Here is a 13,730-nt window from a genome sequence, read left to right on the forward strand (position 1 = left end):
AAAATCTACAAACAAATAAAAAATATTAAACACATCAAAGAGTGAAGATATTTTTGGCCTTTCCAATAACACAGTAAAATCTATTGCTCCTCTGATCCTTGAACCTGTATCTTATGCCATAAACCTTTCTCTTCAACGTTGTTACTTCCCTGAATGTTTCAAGAATGGTCCCTAACTTAAAAAAGGTGACAAAAATCGTATTTCAAATTACAGGCCCATTTCTGAATCTACCCGAAGTTTCTAATGTTCTAGAATTGTGTGTAAGCAATTTGGATGTGCTCCTGGATCAGAAAGTACTAAGTACTTTTAATCCTTTTGTCCTAATTTGTATGAGTCTTCTGGAGCACGTCTATTGCCATGACTTAAGCTTGGAAGACCGTGGCATGTTTTCCCAGGGGCACTGCCATGTTAACTCCTGGTCCGTATATTCCGTATCTTGCCCTAGAGTCAAGGCGTGAACCGTCTGTGTAAAACTTTAGGACTCCTTTTGTAGGGTAGGCCTCCCTTTTAATCCATTTCTCCCTGCTATCGATAGAGACAGTATATGGTTTTTCAAAGGAGTATTTCTTAACCATTGCATCTGACACACTGGTTAGCATTTCAGCTTCAGGAAATTCCTGCATTATCTTCATGTGACCTTTTAAGAAGGTAGTATTTATTACCTTTGTTCCTAGAAGCTTCATTGCACTTAGAGCAGCTGTTCTCATCACCTCTTGCCCTAGAGGATGTATCCCAGGACTGCTTCAATTGCTAGTGTTGGGCAGGATCTCATCGCTCCTGTAATGCTTAAGGCTAGCCTTTGAAGACTCTGTAGCCTTTTGGCAGCTGTTGTTTGTTCTACTTTCAGCCACCACAATAAGGCAACATATGTGACCATCGGTTTCATATTATCGGTTACTCTCATGTGTGTCTTTAGACATGGCTCTGATGATTGTTTATTTCTTCCTGCGTCCAGAGCGTTTACTGGTGGCTATTAAGAATTAAGAATTTATTAAGTCATTTAACTTTTACAAGTAATAGACCAAGTCAAGTTTAAAATCTAGCCTGTCTCTACATTACATTTAACAAAATACATTTAACAATAACATTTCATCAAAAGTGCTGACATTTCCTTAAAACCTAAAACTTGAATCACCGTCTAAAGCTTAAAAAGGCAAGGTTATGGTCAGTCAAGAGCAACTCAAGATATTCTTTAAGACTATAAAAAGGCTTATTGACCAAAAATCTATACAAAACCATTTTGAATTTATTTAAGTTTAACTGGTGTACCCAATGAGGCAGCATATTGAACATTTTTATGCTGATACAATCAAACCAGTTTTGTGACACACTTAATCTAGAAAAAGGCTGTTCCAGTTATTTCTCGTGTTGTGCTGATGGTTGTCACTCCTAACTATTAATTCACATTGGTCTACCCTTTCCTTAATTTTACAAAGACATACATAGATATATACATTAAAGACAGTTAAAATTCCCTCTGATACAAAAAGTGGTCTGCAGTGTGCATTGAAGGAAGCCCTAGTCATAACTCTAATGGCCTTTTTTTGTAAAAGAAGAACCTGTTTTACATTACAGCTACTACCCCAAAGATGGATACCATACAATAATATGCTGTGAAAGAAAGCAAAGTAGGCATTCTTCAAGATAGCCAACGGTAATACGTTCCGTAAATGCTTCAAGAGACAAACCACTCTACTTAGTCATAGTCATATTTCTTTATTAACATATTCTTCAAGAACAGTAATAGAGTCACAATGTTAACAAATTACATAATTGATATTAATAAATAATCAATACAAGATGTCAGAGCCTCCAATCTTCCTTGTTTACTTCTGTGAATTCTTCGATGGTGTATATTGGGTGGGTCCACCAGGAAGTTGTGAAGACATCTTTTCAAGGCAGCTCCCTTGAGGTTTTTCACAGCTTGTGGCAGGAGGTTCCTCAGCTTCCTACCAATGTAGGATGGTTTTTCCTCGAAAAGTGATGTCCGATGTAGAGGTAGTGTGTAATTTCCTGCATGGCGTGTGTTATGTGTATGAAGGGTTTTTCCTGTTTGCACATGCAGTTGGTCAACGTGCAAAATTACTTCTTGTATGTAGAGTGCAGTAATTGTCATAATTCCCAAGGTTTTAAATGCTTGTCGGCAGCTTTGTTGGTGTTCGAGTTCCGCCACTTAACCTACCACATACACTTTGAATATGCAAACTTCAACTTAGGGTTTGGTCAAGTATTATACCTAAAAGTTTGGCATCGTTACAGTGTGCAATATTTACTGGGACTTTGGTCATGAGAAAAAGCAGACTTTGGGTTTTAGTTTGGTTAAGAGATAGACCATTTGCTTCAAACCAATTTAGACTCTCTGCTTGGGCATCAGCCATAACTATACTAAGATTACACAACTCACTATTAGGCTTACTACTAAACAATGTTGTGTCATCAGCAAAAATTATTGAATTACAACAAATACTAGAAGGTAAGTCATTTATTAAAACTAAAAACAAAAACAGGCCGAGGACCGATCCCTGTGGTACTCCATTTGTAACAGTCGCAATATCAGAAAGCGTGTTATTTACACACACTCTTTGTGTACGGTTTGCCAAATAAGTTTGAAAAAATTTTAGCTCCACACCTTTGAAACCATAGAATTGTAGTTTAGAAAGAAGGATCTCATGTGGTACACAGTCGAAGGCCTTAGTGAGGTCGCACAAGGCTGCAAGAGTGCTTGAATGTATTTCAAAACCTTTAAGTACAGATCTAATAAGGCCCTCGACTGCATCCACAGTTGATTTACCTTGCCTAAAACCAAACTGGAATTTAGAAAATAATGAATTACTTTCAAAAAATCCACTTACCTGGTGTTTTACAGCTTTTTCCATGATTTTTGAGAATATGGGTACGACAGAGATGGGCCGATAGCTACTAGCAGACGTCTTGTCACCCTTCTTGTCATTATTATTATTATTATTATTATTAACTTATTAACTATTATTAACTACAATGACTGAAGCGCCGCTTGACAAGAGTCTCAGTGTGGTTTACAACTTTGGTATTATGTCTAGAGTACATGTTAGTATAAATACTGAGAAAACTGAGATAAATAAAGAAATCAACTGCAAAGCATAATATTAACATTGAACAAGATGGAATTTTAGTAAAGAAACCCTATTCAGATAGCAAATTTTATTCATGATTTCTTTGTATCAGTAGTTGAAAAATCTGTTTAACCAAAGATTCCTCAGGGTAATAGTAACTTACTGTTAGAAGACAATTTTTCAACCCAATCTAGGTTTAAGTTTAAAACCATAAACAGAAGAAAATCTTAAAAAAATAGTTTAACTCCTTTGAAAATAAATTTTCTGCTGGCAATGATGATATTTCCATTGATATTGTAAAAAAAGTCCTCCCTGTTATATTGAAACCCTTATTGCATGTGATAAACTCTTCTATTATCTCTGGAATATTCCCTGAATCATTAAAAATTGCTAGAGTAGTTCCCATTTTTTAAAAAAGGAAATCCTAATGATGTGTCATGCTATCGTCCTGTCCTGTGTCATTGCTACCCATCTTTTCAAAAATACTTGAAAGAGTTGTTCACTTTCAGTTAGTAGATTATTTAGTAGAAACACCAACTCCTAGATAAAGAACAACACGGTTTTCAGTCAGGTCGATCAACAATATACTGCAGGAATTGAGTTCATCCAAAACAATAATCGAATCAGTTGATAAAAGGGGAAAAAGTTTTAGGTGTATTTTTAGATATGACTAGAGCCTTTGACAGTGTGTCTCATAAAAAAACTTTTAAAGTCATTAGAAAAACTAGGGATTACTGGAAAACAATTGGAATGGTTTGAATCTTATCTCAAAAATAGACAGCAGTATGTTGAGATTGAACATTCAATATCAGAATTTTCAGAAAAATACAATTACATCTGCAAGTTCAATTCCCAGAGACGAATAATTAAACATGGTGTGCCGCAGGGGTCTGTCCTGGGACTTCTCTTGTTTCTTTGCTACTTGAAGGGTTTACCTGGAGCGATCCCTGTTGGTAGTACTATTTGTTTGTTTCGCTGACGATTCGAATATAACAATATCAGGAGACACTAAAGAAAATGTTGAAGTTTCATCATTTATTACTTTGTCAATTGTCAAAGAATTTTTGGATCATAAAAAATCTCCTACTAAACTCAAGTAAATCTAATTTTTATATCATTTTGTACAAAACAAACAAGGAATAAAATAAACCCCACAAGTAGCTATAAATAACGAAATAATAGAACAAGTTGAAGTAACAAAATTTTTAGGGGCTTTTAATTGAACAAAAACCTAAGTTGGGATAAGCACACTGATCATGAGTAGGAAAAAATGTCAACAGGCTTATTTGCTCTGAGACAATTGGCAAAGTACTGTAGCTTGGAAACATTAAAAATAATATATTTTATTTCTTTAGTTCACTCACATCTTGCTTATGGGATAAGCATATATGGAGCAACAAAAAAGGGAAATTTTTAGATAGAATTTTAATACAACAAAAGAAATCATTAAGAATTATGTGCAAATTAAAAAGAGAAGACTCAGTTAAACATCTTTTTGCTAATCTAAAAAATATTAACTGTATATGGGCTCTATATTTTAGAAACTATGACTTTACGTAAAACAAACTTTTGACCCGATTTTATCTGTAAATAATCATATCACAACACTCGATTAAATAGACAGGGTTGAAACACATCATTTTAGATTTTTTTAAGAAAAAAACTAAATATATGGGAACAAAGTTTTTGTATATACTACCAAGGCATATTTTACTGGAAAATAATTTTTGTAAATTCAAATCTAAAGCGAAAGATCATTTAATAAATTTATCTCTTTATTCGCTAGATGAATATTTTCTCAGCTAGAAGTAAGCAATTCTGACCTAACTGTTGTAAGGAATCTAGGAGGGGCTATTCTATGTTTTGTATAACATAACATATTTTAATATAAATAAAATCTATATTAAAGTCCTATCTAGTATTAAGTCTTGACCATTTGTAATTTGACGCTATTTATTGTACCTTTGTACATAATATGAATAAAGAATGTTTGAATCTTGAATCTTGAATCTAGTATTAAAATATTAGCTTATGTCTAACCACAATTTATTAGTGCTGTGTAAGTTTCATTGTGTTACCATTTTCAAGATTTGTTTTATATCTAATGGTAATTAATGTGTACCATAATGTGAGGTAATTATGGTCTAAATTATATTATTTGTTTGTGGAGTTTTTACATTTTTCATTGTAGTAGAAGTTTTTATAGTTGAACACCTACTTATGTATTTGATTGTTAATTTGTCCTCTTGCCTGAACTACTATGTTCATTCAAAGAATCACATTTATTAGACAAGTATTATGTTAGCCACCACGGTCACTCAAAGAATGGTATGTTTTAGAAACACTCTTAATATTAAGTATAATTAAATTTATAAATGTTCATTAGTTATTTTCCATAGGGTACATTATAGACCTTCCAAAAAGTCTTGTTGACTTAATAGGGTCTAGAGATGGAATATAATTTTTGTTGAAACAATACATCAAAACAAATCAAAATAATGCTAGTGTAATCCAAAATACAATGAGAACAACTTTATTTGCCACTAGTAGTTAAATTTACAATAAAAAGTTCAACACTAACTTGGGAATCATGTTGATGTTGTTCATATTGTCCAAAGTAATGGGCAGATAGTGGCTCTTTGATAGCAAAGTCTGTAGCAGCTGGTAGAGCCGAAAGGTGTAATCAGCTGCAGTGCTACGATCAGGAATGTTGGACAGGTTCAGCGAGAATTTGCCCAGCACAAGCATGTCCTGCCGCAGATATCTGCAAACATAACAATGATAGTTCCAGACTGAACAACAGAGTCTACAGCAACTGGTAGAGCCGAGACGTGTAATCAGCTGCAGTGCTACGATCAGGAATGTTGGACAGGTTCAGCGAGAATTTGCCCAGCACAAGCATGTCCTGCCGCAGATATCTGCAAACATAACAACGATAGTTCCAGACTGAACAACAGAGTCTACAGCAACTGGTAGAGCCGAGACGTGTAATCAGCTGCAGTGCTACGATCAGGAATGTTGGACAGGTTCAGCGAGAATTTGCCCAGCACAAGCATGTCCTGCCGCAGATATCTGCAAACATAACAATGATAGTTCCAGACTGAACAACAGAGTCTACAGCAACTGGTAGAGCCGAGACGTGTAATCAGCTGCAGTGCTACGATCAGGAATGTTGGACAGGTTCAGCGAGAATTTGCCCAGCACAAGCATGTCCTGCCGCAGATATCTGCAAACATAACAACGATAGTTCCAGACTGAACAACAGAGTCTACAGCAACTGGTAGAGCCGAGATGTGTAATCAGCTGCAGTGCTACGATCAGGAATGTTGGACAGGTTCAGCGAGAATTTGCCCAGCACAAGCATGTCCTGCCGCAGATATCTGTAAACATAACAACGATAGTTCCAGACTGAACAACAGAGTCTACAGCAACTGGTAGAGCCGAGACGTGTAATCAGCTGCAGTGCTACGATCAGGAATGTTGGACAGGTTCAGCGAGAATTTGCCCAGCACAAGCATGTCCTGCCGCAGATATCTGTAAACATAACAATGATAGTTCCAGACTGAACAACAGAGTCTACAGCAACTGGTAGAGCCGAGATGTGTAATCAGCTGCAGTGCTACGATCAGGAATGTTGGACAGGTTCAGCGAGAATTTGCCCAGCACAAGCATGTCCTGCCGCAGATATCTGTAAACATAACAACGATAGTTCCAGACTGAACAACAGAGTCTACAGCAACTGGTAGAGCCGAGACGTGTAATCAGCTGCAGTGCTACGATCAGGAATGTTGGACAGGTTCAGCGAGAATTTGCCCAGCACAAGCATGTCCTGCCGCAGATATCTGCAAACATAACAACGATAGTTCCAGACTGAACAACAGAGTCTACAGCAACTGGTAGAGCCGAGATGTGTAATCAGCTGCAGTGCTACGATCAGGAATGTTGGACAGGTTCAGCGAGAATTTGCCCAGCACAAGCATGTCCTGCCGCAGATATCTGCAAACATAACAACGATAGTTCCAGACTGAACAACAGAGTCTACAGCAACTGGTAGAGCCGAGATGTGTAATCAGCTGCAGTGCTACGATCAGGAATGTTGGACAGGTTCAGCGAGAATTTGCCCAGCACAAGCATGTCCTGCCGCAGATATCTGCAAACATAACAATGATAGTTCCAGACTGAACAACAGAGTCTACAGCAACTGGTAGAGCCGAGACGTGTAATCAGCTGCAGTGCTACGATCAGGAATGTTGGACAGGTTCAGCGAGAATTTGCCCAGCACAAGCATGTCCTGCCGCAGATATCTGTAAACATAACAACGATAGTTCCAGACTGAACAACAGAGTCTACAGCAACTGGTAGAGCCGAGACGTGTAATCAGCTGCAGTGCTACGATCAGGAATGTTGGACAGGTTCAGCGAGAATTTGCCCAGCACAAGCATGTCCTGCCGCAGATATCTGCAAACATAACAACGATAGTTCCAGACTGAACAACAGAGTCTACAGCAACTGGTAGAGCCGAGATGTGTAATCAGCTGCAGTGCTACGATCAGGAATGTTGGACAGGTTCAGCGAGAATTTGCCCAGCACAAGCATGTCCTGCCGCAGATATCTGTAAACATAACAACGATAGTTCCAGACTGAACAACAGAGTCTACAGCAACTGGTAGAGCCGAGACGTGTAATCAGCTGCAGTGCTACGATCAGGAATGTTGGACAGGTTCAGCGAGAATTTGCCCAGCACAAGCATGTCCTGCCGCAGATATCTGCAAACATAACAACGATAGTTCCAGACTGAACAACAGAGTCTACAGCAACTGGTAGAGCCGAGATGTGTAATCAGCTGCAGTGCTACGATCAGGAATGTTGGACAGGTTCAGCGAGAATTTGCCCAGCACAAGCATGTCCTGCCGCAGATATCTGCAAACATAACAATGATAGTTCCAGACTGAACAACAGAGTCTACAGCAACTGGTAGAGCCGAGACGTGTAATCAGCTGCAGTGCTACGATCAGGAATGTTGGACAGGTTCAGCGAGAATTTGCCCAGCACAAGCATGTCCTGCCGCAGATATCTGCAAACATAACAATGATAGTTCCAGACTGAACAACAGAGTCTACAGCAACTGGTAGAGCCGAGACGTGTAATCAGCTGCAGTGCTACGATCAGGAATGTTGGACAGGTTCAGCGAGAATTTGCCCAGCACAAGCATGTCCTGCCGCAGATATCTGCAAACATAACAATGATAGTTCCAGACTGAACAACAGAGTCTACAGCAACTGGTAGAGCCGAGACGTGTAATCAGCTGCAGTGCTACGATCAGGAATGTTGGACAGGTTCAGCGAGAATTTGCCCAGCACAAGCATGTCCTGCCGCAGATATCTGCAAACATAACAATGATAGTTCCAGACTGAACAACAGAGTCTACAGCAACTGGTAGAGCCGAGACGTGTAATCAGCTGCAGTGCTACGATCAGGAATGTTGGACAGGTTCAGCGAGAATTTGCCCAGCACAAGCATGTCCTGCCGCAGATATCTGCAAACATAACAATGATAGTTCCAGACTGAACAACAGAGTCTACAGCAACTGGTAGAGCCGAGACGTGTAATCAGCTGCAGTGCTACGATCAGGAATGTTGGACAGGTTCAGCGAGAATTTGCCCAGCACAAGCATGTCCTGCCGCAGATATCTGCAAACATAACAACGATAGTTCCAGACTGAACTGTGTTATAATATGCTCCCTTCATTTATGCCTTACCTTTTTTGTCAAATGACATGAGTACTATGAATCACTGCTCAAAAGAAACATAACTTTTATTAAAAATGCCATACATAATTTTCTTTGAGAAGTCTTATATCACAACTGTTTACAATAATACAGATATTATAAATTTTAACATTTCATTGAAAATGTTATTGCAATAAACTAAAAAAAAAGAACTAAGTAATGAACAATGTAGGAGTAAGTCAAACCAATTGTCACATAACAGGTTTCGCTAAAGTTCTATGAAAATGTCTTGTCTTTAGTCTTTGGATTCTAGAGATGTGCTGCAGACAAATACTCAGTCATACAGAAAAGAAATTTGTATATCCTCCTGGCAAGCAAAAGAGAAACTGACGTAGACTGCCGGGTGATCAATTTCAATGACACTCAGCCAAATTCCATAGATGGAAATGTAACATCAAAGAATGCTTCCTTGTCTGTGTGGAAATGAAGTTTTACGCAAAATTTAAAAGTCAACAGATGATATCTGTTGAGTTATCTCACGGATAGTTAGGCTACATTGAAATGTCATTTTACTCAGTTTGCCCACAAATTTATTTATCCTGCGATGTTTCTCATCACCACGGTTATTCAGAAAACCAATGTAAAAATGATGCTAATGCTCAGCCGTACCCATGGAGTGACATGCACTATCTATGTTGTTATATAGAAATGAAGTTTCGTGCTAAACTTTAAGTATATAGCACAATTTGTTCTCAAGATATCATGTGGAGAGTTAGAAAGGCAGACAGAAATGAAATTTTTCAAGCTCTTCATGAGATAGGCTTCATTAATGCTCAGCCAATAACCTCAATAATACACTATTGAATTAGTTACATATAATACAACATTGCACAACTACAGCATGAGAAATATACAAACTATAGCAATGGTAACAGCAATGGTTTACACTTACATGCGAGATATGAGATGACAGATAAGGTAGTCTGCGGCAAGAGCGTCTCCCAGCAGCAACTGCGTCAAAACCAGCTTCAGCTCATCCCTCAGTCTGGGCACATTCGCGACCACTTCATCTGTGTCAACAAAGATTGGTAGTTATTGCAACTATTTCTAATCTAACTATCGCAACGTGTAAATGTAAACAGTTCTTTTTTTATGTATGTATAGCGTCGTATTGCATCTTTACGAATCTATTGAGCATAACTAGGAGGCAGATCATTAGGATCAAAACCATTGTATGAATAATTGCGCAGACACCTTGTATGTAGTCGGATGCATTTAGCTAAAAGCACCATGAGAGTTTCATGGAATAAATAATAAAAAGAGTCACACCACAAAAAGGTGTTGGAGAAGTTCACTATCTATAAAAACTGAATGACAGTACACGAGTTGAGCGAGTAAGTGAGCACGACATAGTTCCTAAAAGTGGGAATGTGGTACATTTTAGGAGAGCTACATGAGCTTTTTTAGTACTCAATTCCCTAGTACTTTGCCACTGGACAACTAAGGGAATTGAAGGGGACTGAAGAAATAGAAAATCAAAAATCAATAATAAAAATTCTCAACGAAAATTTAGTAAAAGCTCGAAAACAAATTAATAATTTAAATTAATTAACGAGTGAACTTAAGAGTAACTTAATAGAAGACATTCTAGTTGTTGCTGTGTGGTTCAAATGACGTGGTTGCAAATGAAGCCCAAAACGTGTTACATGGTATCAAAGAGACTCTTAGTTATGTACGCAATAACAAAGTTCTGCTTGTTAATTTACCTAATAGATACGACCTTGCTAGCTGGTCATGTGTTAATAAAGAGGTTCAAAGTACAAAATGTGGCGCTAGCAGACCTGAGTAAGAAATACTCAAATGTGTCACTGATTGAAGCAAGTCAGGCTGAAAGACACCTACATACCCCGCCATGGCATGTACCTTAATCAACGGGGTAAGAGATGGCTTGCTGAGAAGATATGCCAGAGAGGTGAGTAAATGGAGCTCAAGCAGATCACCTTGTTTGTGTGAATCGCCTGATGATATTGTGCCAGCCCCTGGTCAGTTCACCACCCCCGGCAGCTCACCAGCCCCGGTCAGCTCACCAGCCCCCGGCAGCTCACCAGCCCCGGTCAGCTCACCAGCCCCAGAAGGTAGGCCTACATTACTGAGGAGCGAGAATGGAGGCAGCACCCAAATGCTGTTGGAAAACTCTCTCCAGGATTGTGAGCATCAGATTTTATTGGCATCCGGTACAGACCCACGAGCTGACATATTGATCCATCAGTGCCTTCCTTCCCAGCTTTCGATGGATGAATTTCCCCCACTACCATCCACCTCACCTAGTTCTGTAAATAACTTAACTTTTTAACGAAGCAGTAATGTAGATATTGTAAATAGTAATATTAGTTTTTTAGCCAAAGTTTAAATTATGTTAATCATTGTTCAACTCTAAGCAGTCAGGCATCAACACGTTCTAATATCTGTGTGTCTACACTAAATATTAGATCTTTGCGCATAAAAACTTGGTTTGTTAGATATTATCTTAAGGAATAAGCCTTCTGATGTGCTTTGTTTGAATGAGCATTGGCTGACAAAACAAGAAATTTCTCTGTATGTCCCAGAAAACTTTGTATATGCAACCAGTTACTGTGGAACACCACCTCTTACTCATGGTGGGTCATCAATTTATGTTAAAAATGACTTGAAGTATGATATAATAGATTTTATCCCAGTATTGCATTGATTTTATCTGTGAAGTCTCAGCAATTAAAACTGGTACACACTATGATCTTATCATTGTGTCAGTTTATAGAACTCCAAATTCAGATTTTAGGGTTTTTTTAAATAAGTTAGATGTTTTAATGTCATATATAGTATCTAAATCTTGCAAATATTTTGCTATAACAGGTGATTTTAATGTAAAATATTTTAGAAACTCATAGGTTAGATGTTCAATGTTTTTTAGATGTTTTTAGATCCTTTAATTTATTTCCAACTAATTTTAAAGCAACTAGAGATTTGGCCTGTTTGGACAATGTATTCACAAATTTGGATGGTAGTAGTTTTGACTCCTCCTTACTTGAACGAGACCTAATATCAGACCATGCTGGCTTATGGGTAAAATTTTTCATTTTGCCAAAAAACATTAAAAAATAGTCAATGTTTTAAGAAAAACAACGGAAAAATTGTACCAAACGATTAATATCCCCTGAAAAACTACATAATCTAAAAGAATGTCTAGAGTAATCTTGACTGGGGCAGTGTGTGTAATAATTGTAATGTAAATGTAATTGTTAAGTCATTTGTAAATATTTTAAGTGTTTATTTTAATATGTATTGTCCAAAAATATCTGTAAAATGTAAACCTAAGAGAATTAACAAGGGGAACTGGTTTACTCCTGAATTAAGTATGATGAGAAATCAACTTTTAACTTTGTATGACAAATGGAAGGATACTTCAAGTTTAGTAGATAAGGCACGTTTTAAGAATTTTCAAAAAAATTACAGACAAGATATTACAAAGGCCAAAAATTGCAGCCAATAGCAAGATGATTTCAAACTCAAAAAATCGTTGTAAAGCTGCATGGAAAGTTGCAAAAACTGAATGTAATCTGAATCCGATGTCACAGCCCACCAATACCTATTAGCCCTGATATTTTAAATGATTTTTTGTGAATGTGGGCAGTAAATACAAATAATAACCTCTGCTCTGATTTTTTAGCAAAACTCCCCTCAGCCACAACCAAACTAGCAGTTTTCAATGGAAACTGATTGATGAAACTTTTGTTAAAATCTTGTTGTAAATAAAATGAGTAATTCCCGTTGTGAGGATGTGTATGGCCTTTCAAATTAAATGTTTTAAAAAATATTATTGATGTAATTGTAGTACCACTTACCTGTAATTAATTTAATTTTATCTCAAGGAGTTTACCCAAATTGTCTTAAAGTATCTAAAATCACACCTATTCATAAGAAAGGAGATGTAAAACATCCAGACAATTATCGTCCCATTACAATTGTACCCATTATAAGTAAAATTATTGAGTCATGTCTTGTAGCTCAACTCTATGAATATTTTGTAAATAATAATTTGCTATACAACCTATCAATTTGGTTTAGACCTAACCATTCAACTAGTGATGCAGTAGAAGCAATAGTAAACTTTGTTCTCAATGGTTTTGAAAATAAACTGGTAGTAGGAGCAAGTATCATTGATTTAAGTAAGGCGTTTGATATGGTTTCACATGGCTTATTGTCAAAAAAGCTAAAATATTATGGAATTTTGGACAAAGAGCTGCAATTGTTGAGTAGTTACCTTACAGATAGAAAACAAATAGTTTGTATACAAGACAAAGATTCTCAATTTTTAAATGTTTCAGGGGGGGGGGTACCACAAGGTTCAGTACTGGGACCCTTTCTTTTTTTAATTTTTGTTAATGATTTTAGTTATAATGTTTCATCTTTTTCTGTTCTATATGCAGATGATACAACCATTACTAACTCTGGTTTGGATATTTTAGATGTGAAAATTCAACTTAAACATTCATTTAAAACAAGCAAAACAATGGTTTCTTGCTAATGATTTGTTAATAAATGATACTAAGACTGAACAAATAATATTTACTTTAAAGAACCATTTATCGGATGTAGACTATGACTTGTTTAAACCTGTAAAATTGCTTTGGTATTCATTTAGACAGCAAACTCTGTTGGGACGAACATGTTAATCATCTCTGTAAAAAACTGTCCAGAGTTACTTATCTTTTAAGAAAGTTGAAGGATTTGCGTGAATCTGGATGTTCTTGTCATGATATACTTTGGCCTTTTTCATGCACATCTGAGCTATGGTATACGTCTTTGGGGTGGTTCTAGTTCAGCAAAAAGAGCCTTTATTTGGCAGAAGAAGGCTCTTAGAATAATAAAC

The 13,730-nt window shown here is 37.0% G+C and overlaps 1 protein-coding gene across 1 annotated transcript in view; it reads right to left on the reverse strand.

Annotated features, from left to right (window-relative positions):
* Positions 1–13,730, reverse strand: part of LOC124367382 (mini-chromosome maintenance complex-binding protein-like) — a 43,701-nt gene that overhangs the window by 16,288 nt on the left and 13,683 nt on the right. Inside the window, exons 7-8 of the mRNA XM_046824150.1 lie at positions 9,774–9,891; positions 5,674–5,856 (exon numbers count right to left, since the gene is read on the reverse strand). Coding sequence (XP_046680106.1) covers positions 5,674–5,856; positions 9,774–9,891 — 301 coding nt within the window. The remainder of the gene's footprint in view (positions 1–5,673; positions 5,857–9,773; positions 9,892–13,730) is intronic.

This window comes from Homalodisca vitripennis, chromosome 8 (genome assembly GCF_021130785.1).
Source record: "Homalodisca vitripennis isolate AUS2020 chromosome 8, UT_GWSS_2.1, whole genome shotgun sequence".
NCBI lineage: Eukaryota > Metazoa > Arthropoda > Insecta > Hemiptera > Cicadellidae > Homalodisca > Homalodisca vitripennis.